Genomic DNA, 23,780 nt, shown 5'->3' with positions numbered 1-23,780 from the left:
TATTTAGACTAGTACTATGATTAAATTTCGTTTCATAACAGGATTAACGGGTGTAAGCAAAACAAAATACCTCTAATGTAATCCTATTTAAATCTTTTATATCTCTCTCTGCATGTCTTAATATCTGGCAGCTAGTCTTACAAGTGCTAGTTATGTCTAATAATTATCAATTTTCGATTCGATCGGAAAACAATCGACTGCACATCACTCTGGATTTTCAACCGCGTCAACTTGCCGAGCGATCGTAATGGTGCAGCCATCTTGACCATCCGAAGGAACACTTCTCACGCTCCGTGCTAATTATCACACGAAGGGAACCATGGGAAGCTTGGAAGATACATGTGAATGAAGTCCTAATCAAATGAATGATGTTATGTCTGCATACATACCACCTGTCAATAAACCTCCGGCAGTTGTACAAAGAGAAGGATTGAAAACAATTTGAGCGTCAGCTTGTAATGTAGTTTTTATTTTAGAGACTGATACTAATGCCCGTTTTTCATCAATTCCTAATTTTTAAGTTACCTCTATATCATAGGGCCCACTTGAAAATTAGGAATTGATGGTGAAAATGGGCATAAGTATAATTAAAATCTTTTTACTCATTCATTCTGTTTGTTCTGACCAATCTGCAAAATATACGATGTTGTCAGGAGTATCACTGAATCAGTGCAAGAGATAGATGATGCTCAAAAAACGTGTGTTTTAACAAAAGAAATCGCCTCTAAAGACTTACCAGACAAACCGTTTTAATTTTAAAAAATCTGCCGGCGTCAAATTACGTGATCTTTGTTGTTAATAAATATCACAAACATAGCTGCATTTCTGTTCAGGACATGACTAGTGGCAATAGAAGTCTTTGGAATACTCTATAAAAAGCGTGTAAACCGAAATTACCCCATTTCTTATACCAGGAAAACCATACAGCTAGCACATGCTAGTTGTAAACTATCATTATCGTTAATTAAAAACTAAAAAGGCCTGTCAATACACATTAATAATTACACACCTGTGTTTTATGAAACACTAGAGACTAGACCATTACCACAGTGGAGAAACATTACCTACAGTAGGGCTACGTCTATCGGCCACGGTGTTAACTGCCCTTTTTAGGTCATGTCGTCTCGTTCTATCGCAAAGAATCACCATTAGATAAGAGCGAGAGCAAAATCGGAAATGGGAAGTTAACACTGTGGCCGAAAGTACTGTTCCTAACATTTGAAAGGAAAATTGTTTTTCACTTCAATCATTTTGTACTCGTATGTAGTTAAAATCACTTTGTGTATTTTTCCAGTTTGGAATATTGCATTTTTAATCAATCTGACTGTCCGAAAAAGAGATTTGATTCTACATTTCAGAGAGCACTTAAAGCTACTTGTACCTATATCGGTTCACCATTAACGTCAAGCATAAAAACACTTTTTTGAATTGGGATAATGAATTCATTTTTTATGCAATAGTAAAAGTTCGTCATGATAATTGGGACAACTGTACCTTCCTTTATTGTTGTGCACTGTTTAATTTATTTGATTGTTAGTTTGGTAAAACATAATTCTAGACCATTTCAGAGCAATTTTCAGAGGCCGCTAATTTCTACGTCGAAATTATTAATTATTACTTACACCGATTTAATTTTACGTTGCATGTCATGAATAAAGTGGTAATGCCATTATTGTGAATGTATCTAGTGCTTTAAGCTATCATTTTCTTGTTCAACAGACAGAATAAAAATTGGGTACCTAGTTATTATCACCAATCATTAATATTTACACCTACTTCTCGTGATTTTTTATTTTATAGAAACGATTTTTATTTGGATAGCAATGTTAACGTTTACACTAACTATAGTCCGGTCGCCGAGCACGTAAAATTTTGTCCAATGACCCCAAGCTACCCATCCTTATCGTTCATTATCATTGGACGAAATTCTACGTGCTCGGCGACCAGACTTTAGAGGAAAGTCATTCCTGAACTTTGAACTCCTCTTTTTTGATTCTGATTATTTTCATTGCGGGTCCAATTATGTTCTAAAACTCAATTCTGGCTACATAGTAGTGAAAAATGGGAACAAGAAGCAAGAGTAGTCTCGCGTTCGTAGAAGGTCATCATCATCATCATCATTTCAGCCAGAGGACGTCCACCGCTGAACATAGATCTCCCCCAATGATTGCTATATTGACTGGTTGGTAGCGGAGTGCATCCAGCGCCTTCCAGCTGATGGGGCCGTAACGTACGCTTTCCAAAGCGCAGCATGAGACGTCCACCTATAAGATGGACAGACGACCTCAAAAAGTTAGAAAGTACTTAATCTTTACAAAAATTATTTCTTGTAATGATCTTAGAACAGGAAATCATATTGCGCACCAGAATCAAGTTCATCTGCGAGCCCTTTTCCTATTCTTTCATTATCTTCGCGCCCCATACTCAATTATCCGATCAAAACGTACTTTTTCATCAAAACAACTACGTAATTGCGTCTTGCCTTCGCCAGTCCTAGCCTAGGGCTATCGGTTTTTAATTGCTGAGCCCTGGCACTAGCCTAGCAGAAAGCTGGATAATTACTGCGTGCTGTGCCAAGGATGATGGATGCAACACATTAGCAGGTACGAAATAGAGGAATAAGAGCATGTGCACAAAACCGATTTTAGATTTGACGAACTGTTTTGAAATAGTGACTGTTGTAACTTAGGCTGAGGCTACACGATGCGAAGGGATCAAACTTTCGCCGCAAGAAAATTTCTCAAATACGTCTCTTCATATCAGCCGTAGAACTCAGCTTTATGGTTTGTAGAGTCCCAGTTGCAATCAACATGCATATTCTGTGGTAACTTACAAAATGACACAACGGTTCGGCACGAATGTGAGTAATAAATAGAAGGTGCTTCATACGCCTCAGGACTCGATATATCACATCGCATGGGAACGCCCTACTGCCTTCGCGATACATCGATATCACATTCACAAAACGAGACATAGGAGGACCTCGATAACTGTACGTGCTAAAACCAATTAACCTTAACTAGTGAAGGTTCTTTAGTCCGGGGAGAACGTCAAACTATGACAATCACTCTAGGCCAGTCTTTCCCAAAGTGGGCGATAACGCCCCCTTGTGGGCGCTGCAGGCTTAAAGGGGGGCGGTGAGAGACCCAGAAAAAAATCGGGACGTTGTGTAAAGGCCTGGGAGGCGTCATCTACTAGGAGGACTCTTAGACACCGACTGAGCTCGACTCTTGACTACAAAAAAATAAAAAAATAAAAATATCCTTGGACATTTTTACACTGCGCCGCTAGTCCCAAACTAAGCAAAGCTTGTACTATGGATTGACAACGGATATAAACATACTTAAATGCTTTTTTTTTTGTAAATACATACATATTATACATAGAAAACACCCAGACCCGTCACAGAAATTAAAATTCATCATTTCAATTTCTGCCCGACCGGGAATCGAAACCGGAACCTCTCGGCATAGTAGTCCGTTCTGAACCACTACACCAAACGGCCGACAAAATGGGAGGCGCTAAAAAATATTTTATTCTCAAAGTGGGCAGTAGACTAAATAAGTTTGGGAACCGCTGCTCTAGGCAGACATGGGCTCTATTTTGGACATCATGGATTTGTGATACTTGTGCCTTTATAACTAATAACGAGTAAATACGTCAATAAAGCTACTCTTCAATAAACCATCACAGAGTTTGATTTCGGCATGAGATACTTAGTTAATCAGAAAATATTGGAAAATTTTCATTTGAAAGAACCGAATAATCATAAAATTTATAAAATCTGTTGATTGAAACTCTTCCTAGGATCAGTTCCCTCGAGTATTGCATCAAACATCAAAGCCGTAGCCCTAGGATTATGAAAGACTCGGCTCTAATAATTGCGTTCTACGAATGATGGATGTGGACATTAGCACAAGAAAACAGTGTAAACTCTAGTCGTGGTAAACCATTTATTTTCCGGTTAAAGTTTACCTTGTTAAAGAAATTGATAGGACGAACGTTCAATTTGCAAGTGCCCCGGGATATCGTTTAATAATCGCTACTAGTGCTGCCGTCGTAAAAATATAACTCTTTCACGGTTTATTTGATTTATATCGACTTATAATGGATTCGGTGACGTTTATTAACGTCGATAGCGAGACCGTTGTTTTATTTCGAAATTCCATTGCTTTGTAATTTTTTCGACGAACGGATTCAATTTTCGGAGCGATCAAAAAGTGCCATTTTCTAGGAAGCTGGTGCGAGTCTAATATGACATTTCGGCCTATCGTATGTGTGGTGACGACTACTGTTACAGCATCGGGTCTAACTCTGCCTGATGACCTCACTGCTACAACTACGGTAAAGCCTGGATCTACAGCTAGCCATCTAATGAAACCCAACCCGTGAAGCACCCAAAGACAATTTTAACGATGTTTATGAACGAACAAAAAGTAAAGTTAAAAATCTTTATTGTGAAAATAAGTCATAAAATAGGCAAGCAATAAATAATTTTAAAAAACCTAATGGCGTTATCGCCTTTTGATTAAAGATATAGATGAGTGGGTCTAATTGGCGTCGACATAGTGATTTGTAGCTGCTCTATTGATGTTAAATCCCGAAGGCTGATTTAGTTACAACCATATTAAAACTTGCGCTGTTAAAAGAGACAGACGTAAGTAACATTTTCTCGAAATTCCCGATTATTAACATACGAACTAATAAGAGCGTAGCCATGACATTTAGCTACAATGTTAGTTCTATAACGAGCCCGTAACAACTCGCAAGAACCTAAAATCAGTGCAGGCGCTAATCGTTCCCGCAAGTCAATTACCGTGCCCCAACCGGGCATCGTGCACGCAATCAATAAAAACAATGTTTTTGTCATTACGGGCCCGCATTACTCACCCGGTCCGCTAATATGTTTATCCGGCATGACACGTCGTTATCTATAAACAGGCCACAAATCAGCATCACGCCACCGCGAATTATCGCCAGTCGAGAAAACGCAGCTGGAGGCGTTCGCTCAAATCACTATGCTTCAAGGAGGTAAGGAGGTTGTGTGACTGCCCTATTTACAGGTTTTAATAAAGCAGGCAGGCTCTAAAATCCAGAGAAAATAGGCTTTTCAGAATTATACTATTTTTAATTGACTTCAACAAAAGGAAGAGTTTCTCATTTCGGTTGTTTGTTTACCTAGATATTATGTAGCTAATTCAATATGAGTGTAAATAATTCCATCTTACAATGCAACGTTTAATAAAAACCATTTGCCTCAGCACAGAAGAACCTGTCCTTCATGTGAAGATTCAAAGCAATAAACTTTCAATGTTGTACCAATGGTTGTACAAACAACAGCACGTCAGATTCTACATTTTTGTCCCAAAACAGTCCCTATGACTACAACATAAAATGCCACAGTGTTTAGCTTAATGTACTGCCTGTACAACATCAGTATTGGATCTAGAACACCTGCGCATCAGTAAGTAAATAAATGTATTTTCTTTACCGTAAACGAATTCAAAAAACTTTAATCCGGAGACCCCCTGGACGGTTAGCATGTAGAATTTTTACTTTTTACGAGTTTTCCTTTAAGGGGTTATTGAGAAATCAGTCAGGGCCATGTTTGAACACGTCCATCGAGATGGCGAATGGAAATTAATTAAGCGGAATGCTACGTTCCGACGATTAGAACGGGATATACGCACGCGATTTCAATTTACGCCATTTGTGATTTGGATTTAGATCAGCACGGATCTACGGTTTTTTCTAAAAAATCGTATTGTAGCGCCCCCTTCCCAGCTATTGAGATGCCTAAAAAAAGTCGCCGCCCTCGTGATTTTGATCTGCGAGTAGATGTGTTCAAAACATCAACTGGGCAATTAACTATCAATACCTTCAACAACTTGTGAGTTACTTGACTTAAGGTCTTATGTCCCCTAGATGGGGCAGAGGGCGTCCACAACAGTCCTCAATCGCGTTCGGTCTTGAGTAAGAATAGCTTGTACTTTGTGAAAAATTGCCCGCCTTGGCGGCAGCCTGGGACAGGCATCCCGGTTTCAGATTTCAGAAATGTTCAGTCTTTCTACCATAAGACAAAAGCCTCGATTTAAACCGAACTTATCATTACTGCTAAGTAATTTAGTTTAGTTAAGTTAAATTAGCGCATTCACTTCGGCAATAAACCAGACCTATGCGTGTTATCGCTCAGCTGCCCTCGACCTTCCTGCAGCCCATAAACCGTCCCAGTTAGCGCGTCCTATCTCGCGATCTAATCCTTATGGCCAGCCATCACTAACTTCATTCCACTACATTTTCTATTAGAATACCCCATCCAATCGACAGGTTTATGTCCCGATATCGCTGTGCATAAACGACTAGCTTTTGCCCGTGTCTTCGTACGCGTGAAAATAGTTAGAATTATTTTTCTCGGTTTGCAACATTTTTCATTAAAGTCTGCTTCTATTGACCGTAGCTTATTGATACCTTAAGCCAATAGCTTCCTCGATAAATGGGTTATCCAACACAAAAAGAGTTATTTAAATCGCATCAGAAGTTCCTGAGATTAGCGAGTTCAGAATCTTCAGAAATTTCAGGAGTGCTTATTGAGTTGTTGAGTGCGTTCAACCAAACAAACTCTTCAGCTTTTTAATGTTAGTAGTATAGATTTACTAAAACGATGGTTAGGTACCGTCTACTGATTAATAGTTAGTAATTAATCTTAATTTATCTACGACAACGCGAGATTAAGCCGGCATTAAAATGTCTACGCGTTGGACTTCACGCCAAAAATCACACCTGGAATGCAATTAGAAAACCGATTGCGGTACTGTACAATGTTTCTGGGCAGTTTGATCATAGACAATGCTAATTATACGAAATGGTTCGATGGCTGATACTCCGCTATAGTGAAGTAAATGGGGTCCCACTTAATGCAGTACAGTCGAAAACAGATCAAGCGCCTAGAGTCGATGAAGTCTGAAACTGTGTCTTTAAAATAAAATAAATTTAATAATGGTTCAAAATAAATTTGAGTTTATTTTGTGGTAAAATTGATGTGCTGTGGACACTCTACGTGTAACCCAAGTCTTATATCTTTAACGCACCGCCCATTGTGTACTTAATGGGTTTGTACAACGCGTTGCATTCTTTTGAGGTGCTCCAAAGGCATATCGCAATGAGAACCGATAAAACCGTAAAAAGTTGGATCTGATGTGGGGGACAAAGCTACTGAAAATCTTCCCGTTAACCTCTACCTACTTTTGGACACCGGGAAGAAGGAAATTATGGAATGTATGTAGAAAAGGCATCGTAGGAGATAAAGGGAATATTTATGGAAAACAACAATTGAGTTGAACATTGCCGGATTAGAGGACCCAGCAAATAATTATTCAAGTTATTATAACATGTAGAGTATATTTATGTGTCAGGATCAGGATTACTAAAACTCATTAAAAAAACTCATTAAAACTCATTTATTTCTGTAAATAGGCTTAAAAAAAGCACTTTTACACGTCCCAGTATTAACCCTACCACTGCTTCAGGACAATAAATGGGCCAGTGCTGAGAAGAAGCAGCGCAAGAAACTCAGTCACTATTGTCAGCCTCTTTTTCAAAGGTTTACATGCTTTAAAATGTACAAAGTTATAAATATTTATGCGAGCTAGGCAGTAACGTATCCCAAACATTTTTATCTTTTAAATAATCATCGACTTTATAGTAGCCCTTTTTCATTAAGGTACTTTTAATATGTGCTTTGANTGTATAAATAAAAAAATGAATTGATGTTCGTTAGTCTGATAGAACGGCTGGGCCGATTGAGCTGATTTTGGTTTTAAAATGTTTTTCGTAGTCTAGGGTAGGTCTAAACGGTGAGCAAATACGCGCGCGATATTGTTTTTCTGTGACAGACAAAATTCCACGCGGGCGAAGCCGCGGGTGGAAAGCTAGGAATAAAATGCACAAAATGATACTAAGAGTGTCTCTCATGTCCCCTACAATCCCTAAGTCCAGAAAGGTTTTTACTTTGATACATGTATATTATGGAGCACACCTCTGTGCCTACAAACCTGCACCGCGGTATCGGAGTTTTTCGCCCTGACTAAGTATACTCGTAAATAGAAAACCAATCCAACTGCTCGGAAGGAAGCGATTCCATCTTAGCTTCCTTTGGTGGCTGATCATATCTCACAAGCCGGATTCTAGGGAATCAACTCAAGACTATTTGGACTACTTACATATAACAAGGTCATCCTAGTGCCATTTGGACATAATGGTCTGCGATTGTGGGGCAGAATGTGATTCAAACATCCTAAGAACTCCAAAACTCCAGCGCCAAAGATCATAAGAACTGCATAAGTGACTGGATACTCCAATGAAGTTCACGACAGTAGCTCTGGGCAGCAGATGAGTTGATGCTTCCAATTTGAATCCTCTCCGTATAACATCTCAGAACAGATTTACTCATAGTCCTAGGGCTGAGAAAAAAGACTCACCTATAGTGGTCAATGTGATGAAGCAGTAGTAAACACTGTCAAAGTAGCTCCATCCCTCGAACTTGGAGAAGGCCGCGGCGCCGCCCGCGATGGTCAGCGAAGACAGCGTCGTCACCACGCAAATCAGGTCCACCTCGGTGGCGTTGATTTGCTCGCACTCCATGGCTTTCTTTATTGACTTTATTATTACGCTGTGGACAAAAATTTGTTTTTAATAAAAATTGTTCAGGTCGTCGGTCCACCTTGCGGGTGGACGTAAAGGTAGGAAAGCGCTGGATGCAGGCCGCTACGAACCGTGAGATGTGGAAGTCATTGGGGGAGGCTTATGTTCAGCAGTGGACGTCCTATGGTTGAAATGATGATGATGATGAAAAAAAAATTATTTATTTTTTGCAAATATGTAGACTTGTATAAAGCGTTTTTACAAGTTCCAATATAACTTAATCTTACCACTGTTACATAACAATAAAAGTGGGCCAGTGCTGAGAAGATTTTAGATAATGCTAAAGAGTCCCAAAAATGGCACACCAAATAGTTTAGCTACAGACTGCTACAACAAATTGGATACTCTATTAGGGCTTACTTAGTATCATTTACATAGATGATTTTTTTTCTTTCTCTCAAGACAAATACGGCCAATAAAGGTTATCTATCTATTCATGCTTATAATATCATGGTAATTTATTTTGTTAGGTTTTTAATATTTCAATTTACTAGACTAGAGTGTTAGTATTTTATTTATACCAAATATTCTTTATTAGTAACTTCATAAAGTTTAACTTAGATTCAAAGGTGTAAGGCGGTAAAATACATAAAATATGACGATGGCACAGTCAAGTTATCAATATGCCATCTTTAAGTAGTAGTAGCAAGAGTTTTGCAACAAAAATTAAATATTTATTACCAATCTTAGAATAGGCATAACACTGAAGAAAGATCTAAATTCAGAATAAGTAAAACACTGTGCAGGGTGTGGGCAGGCCTGCCACTAGGTGGACCGACGATCTGGTGAAGGTTGCGGGAGGTGCCTGGATGCGAGCGGCGCAGGGCCGATCTTTGTGGAAATCCTTGGGGGAGGCCTTTGTCCGGCAGTGGACGTCTTTCGGCTGAAACGAACGAAAACGCTGTAGAATGATCTAAATTACCTGCTAAGCCTGTTAACCCGTTCACCGATGCTCTGGAACATGATAAGGCCGAGCGGGATGCCGACGATGGCGTAAAACATCGTGAACAGCTTGCCGCCGATCGTGGCTGGCGTCGAGTGACCGTAGCCTGGAGAAACATCGATAGATAATTAAAAAGAACATATTTAACTAGCGGCCGCCCGTGACTTCGTACGCGTGGATCCCGTTACCCCCTTCATCTATCTTATGCGGTTCAGATTTTTTCATACAAATGTATTTTCCCGCTAACTCCCGTTCCCGTGGGACTTTTGCAATATCCTGTTGTAACTAAGCTTTAAGTTTACTAAGGTACCTGCATGCCAAATTTCAAGCGTCTAACTTAAGCGGTTTAGATTTTTCATGCAAAAGGATTTTCCCGCTACGTAAACGAACACTACACAAGATAAGAAAGAAATCGTCGACGTCTCCCAGACAACCTAAAGTAAAGGTCATAGCAGCCATATCAACTCGGAAAGGAATCAACATCGTATCGCCTTTTGCGAGCTGTCATCGCCTTACGCGCGCTGTCAACCGCGAGGCGAAGCGTTTACGTTACGGTGCGGATAAGTGTGCGTTGCAGTATGGAGTTTCATACAAAGAATACTGACCACCTCGAGTTGATACGGTTACAATCCCTTTCCAGCTTGATAAAAATGCTACGTTCTTTATGTTTACATGGAGGCTTGGTTTTTGGGCCTTTACTTGCGCCAACTCGACCAGGTTTGATCTATTGTGGCATGGAGGCTTGCTATGGAGTTGTAATATGGGCGACACTAGGTCAATAGTGCCAGCAATGAACTACCAGTAGGAGGAAAACTAGTTTACTGTATTGAATCCACTTGTATGCACTTTGAAGCTTTGGCATGGCATTCTCAGTTCAAAACAAAATGTTTGACAAGTCAAGGGATTCTCACTTAATTTGACTTTAATAAAAGCAGAATACAACTTTTTCAGTAATAATAACAATCACTTTGCCATATTTTTTTTTAGTTTACAAGACCAATAACTTTGAATAATGTAATATGTAGAGTATAAAAAAACAAACCAATCGTTGTAAGCACGGTAGTGGCATAGTAGAAGGCCCCGGTGAACTTCCATTGTTGACCGGCTTTGTGTGGCTCGGACTTCAGGACCACTGTTTCCATCACACGGAAGTCCTCTTCCGTGATGTTGTATTTTCTTATTATAATGCCTTCGATTGCTGTAACGTAATGGAATAAGTTTGGTTAGAAAATGTAAATAATTATAATGTAAAAAATCTAAATCAATCAGAATTATTATCAAAGTTGACAAATCAATTATTTTTTAGTAACAAGGTTAGTTAAGAATTGTAAATAATTGAATTCTGATAGGCTTTTGTTTATAAACAAGAACCAAAATGTAATAAATTGGTGCCAATATTATTGTAGTTCTTACAAACAATTCAATAAGTAGAATACAATAGTACAGGTCTAGATTAAAAATGATTATTAAGGCTTTATTGCTCATTAAATTGCAAAACATAGGCGTATAATTTATTTATTTTAATTAAATGTAGGGCAATGTAATTATCTTACCTTGCAGCACCTCAAATCTGTGTCGTTCAGTGGTAGACTCCAAGGCATCAAAAACTGCTGCACCCACTAGCAAATAGGTAAATGTGCACACAATTAACGATAGAGTGCGGACATTTTGCTTCTTCATCACTGCCGAGGGCTACCCCGGCCTTAGGGCGTAAGGCCCAGGTAAATCCCACTCTATTGTTGTCCCAATCAGTCAATAAACACCATATTGTCTTATGTTTAATACTTATATTCAATGCTAAGTCACCATTGCAGCTTCCGTACAACAAGGTTCACCAACATTCAAATTCGGAACTCATTTTTCCGTTTCGGGGCTACGTTCAACATACAGCCTCTCAATCAGGCTAGCTACTAATAGATGATATGATTTCCAGCTATTTTCTTATAATTTAGATTTTCTTTAGTCAGGTAATCTGATCTCCATTGTAAAATCACAACTGGCAGTTTGTTTATATTACGGGAAAAACTCATAAAAACTGTTTTTATGAATGAATATCTATCCATAAATTGATCCCCATGAAGGAAGTCATAATTTAGAAAATTTGGCTATTTATTTTGTTTTGGCATATCTCCATCAGATTACTGTATCACTGTTGCACCCATGCAATGTATTTTACACAACTGGTTTGGCAGCAGAATATCACCTGCAAAGAGCAAAAAATTTCCATTGTTGAGTGAAGAGACCTCATTTGAAAAATAAAAACAATTGCCAAGATTATGTACTGGCCAGAAATGACAGTAAATATCGCGAAGTTGGAACAATAAATTCGAAATTCAAACAAAGAACTTACCATTCCAAGTGACAATCGCAGCAGCAAACTTTGCAGTTAATTTCTCAATCCGGCACCGCGAACGGCATTTATAAATATTTAATTATCTGCAAAGCTGTACATATCCTAAAAATAACATCGTGCTTCTTGTCCGCATTCACGTCCATAGGTCAACGCACACGCCACCGTACGTAACTGGGTCAAATGTTATGACGATTATTTTTAATGAAAATAACTAGAGTATCGTTCCTAATTACTTCTATTACGACATGGAAGGTCACAACTAGAAAATAAACGGCAGAATGAGATTAAATTTAATTAATTTCCAGTTTCTATCCTATGCGGTATTCTGTCACGCACCACCTAGTTTTTTGTCCTGCCGATCACTCGCACACTTAAATTGTCCATTACGGGGGAATAGTTATCTCACTATCATCTTGATAAAACAATATTACATGATTTACATAATTGCATTTGATAAAAATAACAAAAAATATTAACAGTGAGCAGTTTTCCTGCACTTCCTTGACCTGGCTTTGTGTTGCAAGGTTAAAAAAACACCCTGTGACGTAAATTCATTTTCAGTCACAGATTAAAAACAGGCATAAAATGAATTTTTGTAGAGTAGCTATCAGGATAAGTAATTTCATCTGATAATACACCCTTATTTAGAATGTAGAATACAAGTTTACCATTCAAAGTATCTAAGATTTCAATATTTTATGTCATACAAATGTTCCATAATATGGCAGCACTGAATTCTGCAGAAAAAGCAGGGTGGTTTCGTGGTGTTTACACTCAGTTCTAAAGGCTATGGATAGAGGGCATTAAAACTACATTATGATTATGCTGTCTTGTTACAGGAAGATTCTGGGTGGTTCTGATACTATCTCGAGTCATCTCGAATTCATTGATATTATTGTATGAAATAAGCTATTTTATTAACACGATATAACACTAGAAGCCCTCCTGCCCTTTATCAGTGTAATAGAGATTAAATTTAAATTACTTACCTAGATTATGTATTATCAGCAGAGCGGGGGTGTCAGTAAGAGATCGCTTCCTAGGGATAAGACCACAAGAAATTACTTTCAGAAAAAATAAATCCATTGTTTATTCATAATACGAGTATCTTACTGACGGTATTTTTATGTAAGGTAGACTTAGAGCCAAGCCTTAGAGCCAAGCTCTATGTAAGTAGCAGGACGTTACTCCTTAACGGGTTAATATGACTGGCTGTGCTACTGGACTGGAAGGACTATGATGCCTCTCCTTATTGTTTCTTATAATTTTCCCAGTAAGTTAATATAAGTATTCATACAAGTCCTCCGTTAGAAAGTAGGTTGGTTAAGAGACACTTACATAAAAGGGTCAAGAGCTAGGAAAACCCTCCATCGTTTCATGTTTTCCTAGATAGAACTTACTTACTATTTTACATCGAGGTCATCAGTCAGAAAGTTGACAGGTTCTGAGGCCCTCACAGGCAAGAGGGCCTGGCCTTCTAGAGCTATGTACCACTATATGGCTCATCCGACAACCTAATACAGCATCGGGAAGTTCTTTGGTTGACGATCTTACGGGACTATTCCCACCTCTCGTTCCCACCGCTGCAACTGCTGTGTAGCCAGGATCTACAGCTTGACCGCCAAAAACCCAACCAGTGAAGGTCAAGTTTGTCTTGGGGGAAATTTAAACTGTGATTAGACCCGCAACGAAATTAATCAGAAGAACATAAGAGGAGTTCGAAGTTCAGTGGTCGATCTTAGCCTAGGCGCAGACCATCGTCTTTTAGTTGGCCAATAGTTGAGCTCGATTCTATTTTGTACGAAGAATCGGCCGATACCAAATCGGTGTAATGTGCGCTCTTTCATTTATAATGATACATGTCCATACTGAGTAACAGCCTTAACAGCCCGATCCAACTATCGGCCAACTAAAAATCGGTGGTCTGCGCCTAGGCTTAAGAATAATCTCCAGATTATCTACGGTCAATGTTAGATCGATCTGTGGTAGGTATAGGTACATACAAACTGCAATAGGGCCGAGAGCGGCTGCGCGTGCGCGTCTATCCAGGCCGTGAAATGAAAGCCGCGCAGAGCTACTTTCACGGCTTCTTCATGCAGTTCATAGTGTGACAACTGTGACAATTATCATTTTTGTGTGACATACCAGCTGTCCAAGATGTATACCTAGAGCTTCTGAAGGTTTTTGGTTTCCTACCTTAACGCATTATTACGCATCAGACTTTTCATAAAATTAACTTCTCTGCACGAAAGCAGAAAGTTTTGGGTCTGCTCCGTGGGAAAAAATGTAGGTAAGTATAATAAAATTATCGAATGCAATCTTTTTTAGCTATCTTTCAACTTGGAACAATACTAGCGGTGTATTTACGTATGTTCAAAATTGGATGTCTAGGTTGATTTGAATAAGTAGACTTCTCTATATTACTCAAGAGCAGAGTGAGCAGGTGTGGACGTACCTCAGATCATATCTATGATCTGAGGGACGCACCAAGGTTTTCGGCTTGACTGCAGCAGTTCTACAGTACCTACCTACATTTATTATCAAGGATTCTGGTAACCTTTGTACTAGTCCAAAGTATTTATTTTCAAATTCTTAAACCTTCGAGAGGTAAGAACCGCTCTATACAGTTCACCATGCGCAGTGTCATAAAATTGAGATGCAAAGCGGACAGACCAAAGTCTGGTGCACCGTGGAGGGGACGTCTGCGCTAGTAGAGGGGGGAAGGGGGGAGGGGGAAGTTGAATGATCAAACGAACTTACCAAGTGAAGTTCGATCTAAATTATCCTGTTTTCGCCGAAGAGATTTAAGGTCCCTCCCAACCCGAAGATTTCTATATCTTCTTCCCTGGAGGTAAACGTCAATGTCATCTCTTCTCTAAATATAATGAGACCGCTCGGACACCGAGCCCACAGCGTGGTAGGGGTGGGGTTGCCCGCTCTTTTGTTTTTTAATACTACTACGCTGAATATTGTGTGCGGATTGGGTTGTCGTACAGGGGTACTACATGGTAACTTAAATCTCTTCGGCGAAAACAGGATAATTTAGATCGAACTTCACTTGGTAAGTTCGTTTGATCATTCAATTAAACATTGAATTAACAAAAAATTACTCTAGAATCTTAGTGGACCCAGTTGTTGAATGAAAAAATATTTAAAACTAGCTTTCCGCCCGCGGCTTCGCCCGCGTGGAATTTTGTCTGTCACAGAAAAAAAACATCGCGCGCGTATTTGCTCACCGTTTAGACCTACCCTGGACTACGATAAACATTTTAAAACCAAAATCAGCTCAATCGGCCCAGCCGCTCTCGAGTTTTAATCAGACTAACGAACATCAATTCATTTTTATTTATATAGATAGATATAGTTAAAGATTTCAGTTGGCTAAGCTAAAAGTGGGCCAAGTCGCTGGAAGATTCTCCAATTTAGCCTACATTCCCCACACTGGCCAGACGGATTGGGGAGCAGGATTATACAATGTTAATATAATTCATGAATTATTTAATAAAGTGGCACTTAGCATTTAAGAAGTTTTGAGCATTTTTTACTTCGCTCTACACTAAGCTCTCTGCTTTCCGCTGTTCGAGCGTATAAAACAAAAATAACAAATGGCGTAGGACGTTATTGGCAAACTTATCTTTATTTACGAACTACCTATAAATTTATTGGTGAAATTAGTTCTGATACTAAATTAAAGATTAGTGGATTAGATAGTACTAACAATATCAATGAATTTAACGCCTTTTTTGAATTATTCCACTATTAATAAGACCCGCCTACAACTTATGGTAAAACTTTTAGTTTCCGTTAGTTTAGAATCCCGTTTTAATCTTACTGAAGTTTTTTCAAAATATAATGACTCTTGGTTAAAATACTGAAATTGTAAGGAACAGAATTAATTTATGGCTTCGATTTCCAGATAGGTTCTGATTGTTGAAGATGGGTTGTTACTAAAATAATAAAATAAAAGATATTTCTGTTCTATTGTACGTTATCAGATTCGATTAATTTACTTTCATGAAAAAGGGCAATCTATTACAAAAACCTACTACCTATTTAAAATTATTGAAAAAAGAGGCGTCAATAGTGACCAAGTTTCGCGCAATTGTTTTTCAGAAATGACGCCATTGTTCAATGTAAGTAAAAAAAATATTGGGACGTGTATAATTATGAAAATTTATTAATTCTCCCAATTTTATTATTACATGCTATTTTATTTTCTAATAACGCTGGCGCTACCGGAAAGATATGAAAAAGTTTTAATCAAACTTATGAAACCCAAAAAATGCTGGCCTAAATATTTTCGCGTGATGAGTTTTAAAATATTGAGAATTTGTATGGCTTCCATGATATGGCCATTCAAGTATAATATTAGCTCCCGTCTAAAAAATACGAAAAGTTTTACTATGAATGTTTAATAAAAAACCGTCAGAATTGAGACCCTCCTCATTTTGTTGAAGTAGGTTAAAAAATAAGATTGTAATGACTCGTAAATTGTTGAAAAACATTGTTTAAACTGCTAAAATCATAAACCCTTTCTTTTAACTGGCGAAGGTGGGTAAAATAGTAGAGAAGGGTAGCTTAACTTTTATTGTTAGTAGGGATCATAGATCCTACTAATACTTATTATAAATGCGAAAGTTTGTACCGATGTATGTTTGTTACTCTTTGACGCAAAAACTACTGAACGGATTTCGATAAAACTTTACAGTTTTATTGTTTATACATTAGAATAACATATAAGTTATAGCAATCTAAATTTCACGCAGGCGAAGCCGTCAAGTCAATTATTTAGAATAAATAATAAATAAATAAACTTTATTGCCAAAATTGTTACATAATTTGAGTTTATCAGAAAAAGTGACACAAAAATATTATCTAAAAAAAATTGTGAATGTATGGGTCATTACACTCTCGGCTTTATTGTGCTATTACAGCAACACCTAGAACCTAAATAACCAACTTAGCACACTTGTAGTATAATGCACCTTTATAATTGCTTTAATTCAACCTCCGACAATAGTGGGTAGTTACAAAACGACTCACCAAAGAGTAGATTTCTCAGAAAACCGTCTGAAGTTTGATGGACGTATCAAATTCCTCTTTACACAAATAAAAAACAACACAGCCCAGATACAACAGACAACCCAAATTAAACAAATAAAATTGTTTTGTTCCAAATAAAATAAAATTAAAATAAATATTTCGGAATCCAGACTTCTATTTTGTGTCCAGACACAGTAAAAATTATTGTCACTGGTCACTCGATTCGAACTCTGATTACCATCTTATAAATAGAAGATTTCATCTACGTATACTATAGTTATTAGCATTTGTGTATTTTTTGTGTTATCAGCGGAACATTAATTTCATAATCATAGAAAAATATTGTTGATAAATTAGGAACCGTGCGTTAATTTTCACGATTTTATTATATCACCATGGACATAGACCATAGCATAAGTTGAAACTAACGTGTTCAATCACACGATTTTATTTAAAGTATTAAACCTAGCTCTTATGGATATAAAACATTGAAAAAATATCGGCATTTTAGCAATCAGGATAAAGACGAAAATAACATTCGAACTGTACGCAAACGAAACTTGAGCTATTGTAAGTTTCTGCTGATCCCAATGAATTATTGTAGACGAAATAAAACGAACATTTTCAATTATTATAAATCTCCAACGTAATGTTTTCCTAACTCAATAACAATGCTACATTGTACATCAATTGGGTTGCAATACCACACTGTGATGGTCTGGCTGTTCTATTCGAGTGTGTCTGTACCCTCTAATCCGTAGCCAATCGGTTACAAAGGCAATCTTTTTTGTCACCTTTGTGTTTGTATAGAGATAGCGGTTGCGTTTTTTATTAAAACACCTACTTACTTCATTCAACCTTGGATGTAATAAAACCGTGTCAATTGTTTAAATTTTGTTAATATTGAAAACGTTACGGGGACGACTTTTTGTAGGTTTATCCCAAAAGATATTAGGAGCATTTAACATTACGAGACTTGTGCCCATTTTCACTATCAATCCCTAATTTTTAGTGACCCCTATGAAACCAAAATTTCTGTTATTAGTTACCATAGGGGTCACTTAAACATTAGGGATTGATGGTGAAAACGGGCATTAATAACGTTACATAAAAGATTTAATTAAATAAACCATCGGAAGTAAATCTACTATCGTATCTTGAATCGAACTTCTCGTATAGTAAAACCATGTCAATTGTGCCAGATAATTAAAATTTAACAGGGGCAGCTTTTTACATATTAATTTCCAAGAATGTAGAAATTAAATTGAGAGATTGGAATCACGAGTCCATAATCCTACTTCCTAATTAAGTTACAAGAGAGATATATAACATCTTAATACTGTATTCGAGTTGTATATACACTCAACATCAAATAAACCGCACCTTCCGCGACGCGAACTTTAAAGATTTTCTTCTGACACAATCATGGTACCCCAACAATATTGGTGTTATTTGAAAGCCCAATAAATATCCTTAAAGAAAAATACATTTCATTTCTAAATAAATGATTAAGATATACCATAAATGTGACTTGAAAATAGACCTCACTTTGGGCTCACCTCTGGGATCAATTAGACCAATTTTTATGGTTATAAAACCAAATAATGATCTCACGTGTCCTCTTTAACAGATGGATAGCGATTAATCCCAACTTAACAGTTTTATAGTCATAAAAAATGGCTATAGCGTAACTACCTATTTTTTGAAGAAGTGACTCTGGATCCTTGTAAAGACACATTTTTGGAGTAAAAACCTTTCCTTTAATGAAATGAAGTTTAGAACTAGGCTTTCAAATGGTACCAACGTTGGTGGGAAGTGGGGATGCATACGTTTGATAAGTGCTTGTCGCGGGAGGTGCGATTTATTTGATGACGAGTGTATTTTCCCATAAAAGAAGGCTTTTTTTTTTAATAAAGAAAAGCCTATTTTCAAATATTTTCAATTAAATTTAAACACAGAACAGTAGTTACTGAACATATTTTGCTGAAACCTTACTCGTAAAATAGCTGAAAAAGTATCTTCACTAAAATAATCTAGTCCTGTACTTCTTATCTAAAATTAAAAAAAGTTAATTGGAAACATTATTAACATGAAATGGATACTAAAAGTATAAAATCTAGTTACTAAAAACATTTTCTTAAGGTGAGTATACACTAGAGCATTTTCTCGAGCATTTCTATGTAATGTAACGTTCTTGCAAATGGTACAGGAAAAAGTACGTTTGGTTCCGTGAAAGTCTGATTACACTAGAAATTTCATAGAGCGGCTCGTTGTTCTGTTACAAGTAAATACTCACCTTTAGAGCAGATAAATAAATAAAAACGTACACTTCAATTTCAATGATCTATCACTGCGGCGAGACTCGATTCAGTTACATTCGATTGCTTTTACTGTCAATCGATTTGTCCGTAACCACAGATTTGCTTAGTAAATTGATGTTACAACAAACTGGCCTGAACGTGGTTCCGGGAGAGCAGAACTAATATTATAGGTATGCGGAAGTATATGTGTATGTTTGTTCCGTTTTTACGCCTAAACCACTGGAGCGATTAGGATGAATTTTGGTACGTCAGTAGATTTGAATGTGGAAAAGAACATAGGCTACTTTTTGTTGCGAAAATACTACTTAAAGGGGATGAAATAGGGGATGAAAGCTTGTATGGGAATCAATATTTTATGAATTAAGAGATCATAATTATAATCGTACATATAAGGAATAAATTACTTTTGATAAAGGGAGTACTTGCAATGAATGTAGAGTTATCTACTATGATAGATCGAAATACATGCAGGCAAAGTCGCGGGCAATAGCTAGTTTTCTATAGGTAATAGATGTGTTACGAGGTGTTATGCAATGGCCTGAATGGGTTTCAGACTGGCACTAATACATTTTAGGGTATGTTCGCTTAATAATAAAATTTAACGTCACCTTTTGCTACGTTATTTTATTCTATTCGTTATGTTAACAAATTCCTGTTATTTATTACCATAGCCATAGGGGTCACTTAAAATTTAGGGATTAAAGGTGAAAACGGGCATTTAGTCCTTATTGCTTATTGTTTAATTACTTCCCATTTAGATAAATGCATTAATTTTATCAAACATTGTTCCGGAACGTCTATTTTGGTTCGCAAACTTTCCCCTTTGAAACTTTTTGGTATCGGATTTTAGGCAGAAGTTCAAATATCTCTGGAAGCTTTTTCCGTAAATTATATGGAAATGTTTTGTGAGTGTAGGATAGAATGATATCTAAATATACATATATAACTCAAAGGTGACTGACTGACTGATTGACATGGTGATCTATAGGCATCCACTAAGAAAGGATTTAACGAAACTCCACCCCTAAGGGGGTAAAACGGGATCAACGCGTACGAAGTCGCGGGCGGCCGCTAGTTTTTAAAATAAAATATCGCGGCAGCGCGTATGGATCCACATAAGATTACGAAACACATTGATTTGCGATATAGCTCCTATGATAATCTCGAATATTTGGCTAAACAATGCATCAAATACCCTTTCTGCTCCAAAAATACAAAATTCTGAAATAACATATTTATGCTTTTAAAATCGTCTAGGTTTATTACAAATATGCTATTACTTTTTGATAGATTTTAGATTATTTTTCAATATCGAAAAAAATTCTAATAACGCTCCTATCCACCGCAACCATGGAATTCCAATTAAACCACCGCGCTACCCAAAAAACATGGTTTCAGGGCGTCCATTGCTTTTAGGCAACTAATTGCCCACGGATACACCCACGTGAGTTTCGACCTGTCACGGAAAAAGACGTTCGTGTCCACCTTCCAAACACCTTAACATTCCTCTTGAAATCTAATGGTGAAAACCATAGGGGTTATAAAGGACGGAGAAGCAATCGTAGGCACAATTCTTGCTCTGTTTTGGAAAGAATTAAAACTAAAGTTCGCTGCAGCAAAACATTAGTTCTGTCGTCTAAAGATGCAGCGCTAGATCGCTTAGGTACGTACGGCTGTAGGATTTTTATTACCACATAGAAAGGTGGACCGACGACCTCATAAAGGTAGCAGGAAGGCGCTGGATGCAGGCCGCTACTAACCGGTCACTATGAAAATTGGGGATGCATCAGGCATGTTAAGCAATGAACGTCCAATGGCTGAAATGATGATGATGATGATGGATGATAATAGACCTATTATGCTTCAGTGTTTGGCTTGACATTACGTGTCATGTAAGCTATAAATTTACTGTATTGGATTGAAAAAGTGGCTGACAAAGGTGACTGAGTTTCTTCCGCCACTTCTTCTCAGCACCAGCCATATGCTGTCCCGAAGTGGTGGTAGGGCTAGCTATATTTGGGACGTGTATAAGTGCCCTGGAAAGGGTCTATGTACTGAATAAACTATTTCATTTCATTATTTCCAATATGAATGTGAATTCAATATTACATTAAAAATTAATTCCTTTCAGTGACAACAACCAAAACTAAACGATTAGTCACTATTTGAACGCATGTAATTGATTTCATCTCAATGCGCGTCAAAGGCCAAATTATCGTTGGAAATGCAACCCAATCCCAAAGCTCTAAGGTCGAATGTCGTTGATCGTCACGCTTGCGTAACCATGCTAAGTGTGGCATTATGATTTGCGAGTTATAGTTAGTAAAAGTGTAAAAATAGAAAGTTCAGACAAGTTTAACTAAGGGTGACGGGTTTTTGCCCCATTAAGAACAAACAGTTCACTACTAGGTATTATTTGAATGCTAAATAGTAAAAAAGCTTTGACAATATAAGCCTAATCGTCAATTTCATCATCATCATCATTTCAGCCGCAAGACGTCCACTGCTGAACATAGGCCTCCGCAATGATTTACAGATTTACCGGTTGGAAGCAAACAGCACCAATCTTCTATTTGCCTCTGATGAAGTAGAGGATCGAGCTAATGCAATGGAGACTAAATGATGATAATGATGAAATGCTAAAAAAGACAGTCTGTTCGGTTTACACGATGTGGACTGACGACCTCATAAAGGTAGCAGGAAGGCGCTGGATGCAGGCCGCTCCCAACCGGGCGATGTGGAAATCATTGGGGGAGGCCTATGTTCAGTAGTGGATGAACTGTGGCTGAAATTATGATGATGATGAATAGAACCTATTACGACTGCATAAGATACGACATTGTTTAGTTTGATATGGCATTTTATTGGTACGTTATATTCGTAGAAGGGCTTACTTATGTAGACTTTCTCAAAAAACTTGACTGGGTAAAATTCTTAATAGTGCTAAATAGTGTTAGGCGCCTCAACTTACCTGAAACAAAGAAAAAATTAAATCAAAAAACAATTCAACAGTAAACTTAAACATTTTCCAAAAGAAGTGCAAGAAATCTTATTTCGAAAAAGTGCAATAATTCAAAAAGCATTTACAAAATATTCAGTTCAGAAGCAATTCAGTTGATCAACAGATCGCAGAGGAANGGGTGCACTAGACCTTTCTCTCAAGTTCTGGGTCAAGCGTTTATGTAAGTTATGTTTACATCTCATGCGCATACGTTTTTTATTATTCAGTTAGCATTGATTTGCGGGTCAAGATGATGTTGATGAGTTCTGAGAATAGTAATTTGGATATATTTAGCTTTAGGTGAATTAAAGACAGGTATTTCCTGTTCAAGTGTACTTTATGAGAGATGGTTTGTATGCGTTTAGAAAGGTTTGGGTAACTGATTTTTAGGAGTTAAGATTATCTGCATTTTATGATTCGGAAACTTGGTCAAGAAAGAAAGGCTTCAGCTGTACGTAAGAATTCATTCGTTTCAGCCAACTAATGTTGATTGAATGACCACTTTTCACGCAAATAAACTGATTTGATTTGATTTTGACTTCTGCTCAAAGGATTTCGGGACGACAAAAAGACGGAACAGAGAGCTTAGTGTGAGTTATCAAAAGTCCTCACTAGTGAGCGCGTAAAAAATGACATTTAATGTATGACGGATTGTACAGCGCCCCTAGCGGAAACTTTCAAGAACTAAAATTTTCAAATTTTTTTTAACTCGCTCACTAGTAAGGAAGTTTGATGTAAATTCACACTAAGCCCTTAGATCAGTTATTGCCACCACTGCAACTCTTTGTGGGGTAAGTAGGTATAGCCAGGATTTACACCTTGGCACTCTTATGTTCGTAAAGGTAGCAGGGAAGCGCTGGACGCAGGCCGCTACCAATCGATCAACGTGGAAAGCATTGGGGGAGGCCTATATTCAGCAGTGGACGTCATATGGCTGAAATGATGATGATGATGACTCTTATGTTAGAAGAAGACCTTAAACTAAATTTCTCAATGTGAGGTTTAGCCAAGAAGTCCTAATCTACAACCCTAAAAAGCTTAATCTTACAAACAGACCTTATTTTCACACGAAACTAGCTTAGACCCATTGAGATATAATGCTACGCACAGTAATATTACTTACTTCAATGCTTAAATCTATCATAATATCTATAGCTGTACTTCGTGGAACGTTCCAGTGCGCGCGCGCAGCCCTTTCCAAAGTGAAAAGGCGAAATCTAGGCCTGACCGGCGCAGATAGCATCGCCCTGCATTGTCGGCTACTTGCTAGATCCTGCGTCTTTATAAAATTGCAGACTAATTGGATAGTTGACTATAAAACAGCAATTCTAAGATGCAAGTTAAAAAACACGTTCTTTTTAGCCCGGAAATCTGAGTTTCAGTTTAGTTTTTAAAATAGATTCCATTAGAAACATTTTT

At 37.6% G+C, this 23,780-nt stretch overlaps 1 protein-coding gene across 1 annotated transcript; it reads right to left on the bottom strand.

The window, feature by feature from the left end:
* Positions 1-8,445: 8,445 nt before the first annotated feature.
* LOC114355628 (two pore potassium channel protein sup-9) lies at positions 8,446-12,507 on the bottom strand. The gene is made up of 5 exons (XM_028308571.1): positions 11,994-12,507; positions 11,197-11,846; positions 10,686-10,841; positions 9,623-9,749; positions 8,446-8,668 (listed from the first exon to the last, which is right to left on the bottom strand). Exons 2-5 carry the CDS (start codon positions 11,321-11,323, stop codon positions 8,446-8,448), a joined length of 633 nt encoding a protein of 210 aa, XP_028164372.1. The 5' UTR covers positions 11,324-11,846; positions 11,994-12,507.
* Positions 12,508-23,780: the final 11,273 nt, after the last annotated feature.

This window comes from Ostrinia furnacalis, unplaced genomic scaffold (genome assembly GCF_004193835.3).
Source record: "Ostrinia furnacalis isolate ACB-3 unplaced genomic scaffold, ASM419383v2 OfSCF2450, whole genome shotgun sequence".
NCBI lineage: Eukaryota > Metazoa > Arthropoda > Insecta > Lepidoptera > Crambidae > Ostrinia > Ostrinia furnacalis.
The sequence above is the reverse complement of the archived record's forward strand: the minus strand, read 5'-3'. Positions and strand labels throughout refer to the sequence as shown.

Excerpts from the sequence above, each read along its gene's own strand:
- LOC114355628 (XM_028308571.1), bottom strand. The coding sequence starts at position 11,323 with ATGAAGAAGCAAAATGTCCGCACTCTATCGTTAATTGTGTGCACATTT. Across the intron at positions 10,842-11,196 it reads CAGATTTGAGGTGCTGCAAG|CAATCGAAGGCATTATAATA; the intron begins GTAAGATAATTA and ends ATTACGTTACAG. Across the intron at positions 8,669-9,622 it reads CGGGTTAACAGGCTTAGCAG|CGTAATAATAAAGTCAATAA; the intron begins GTAATTTAGATC and ends TTTTGTCCACAG.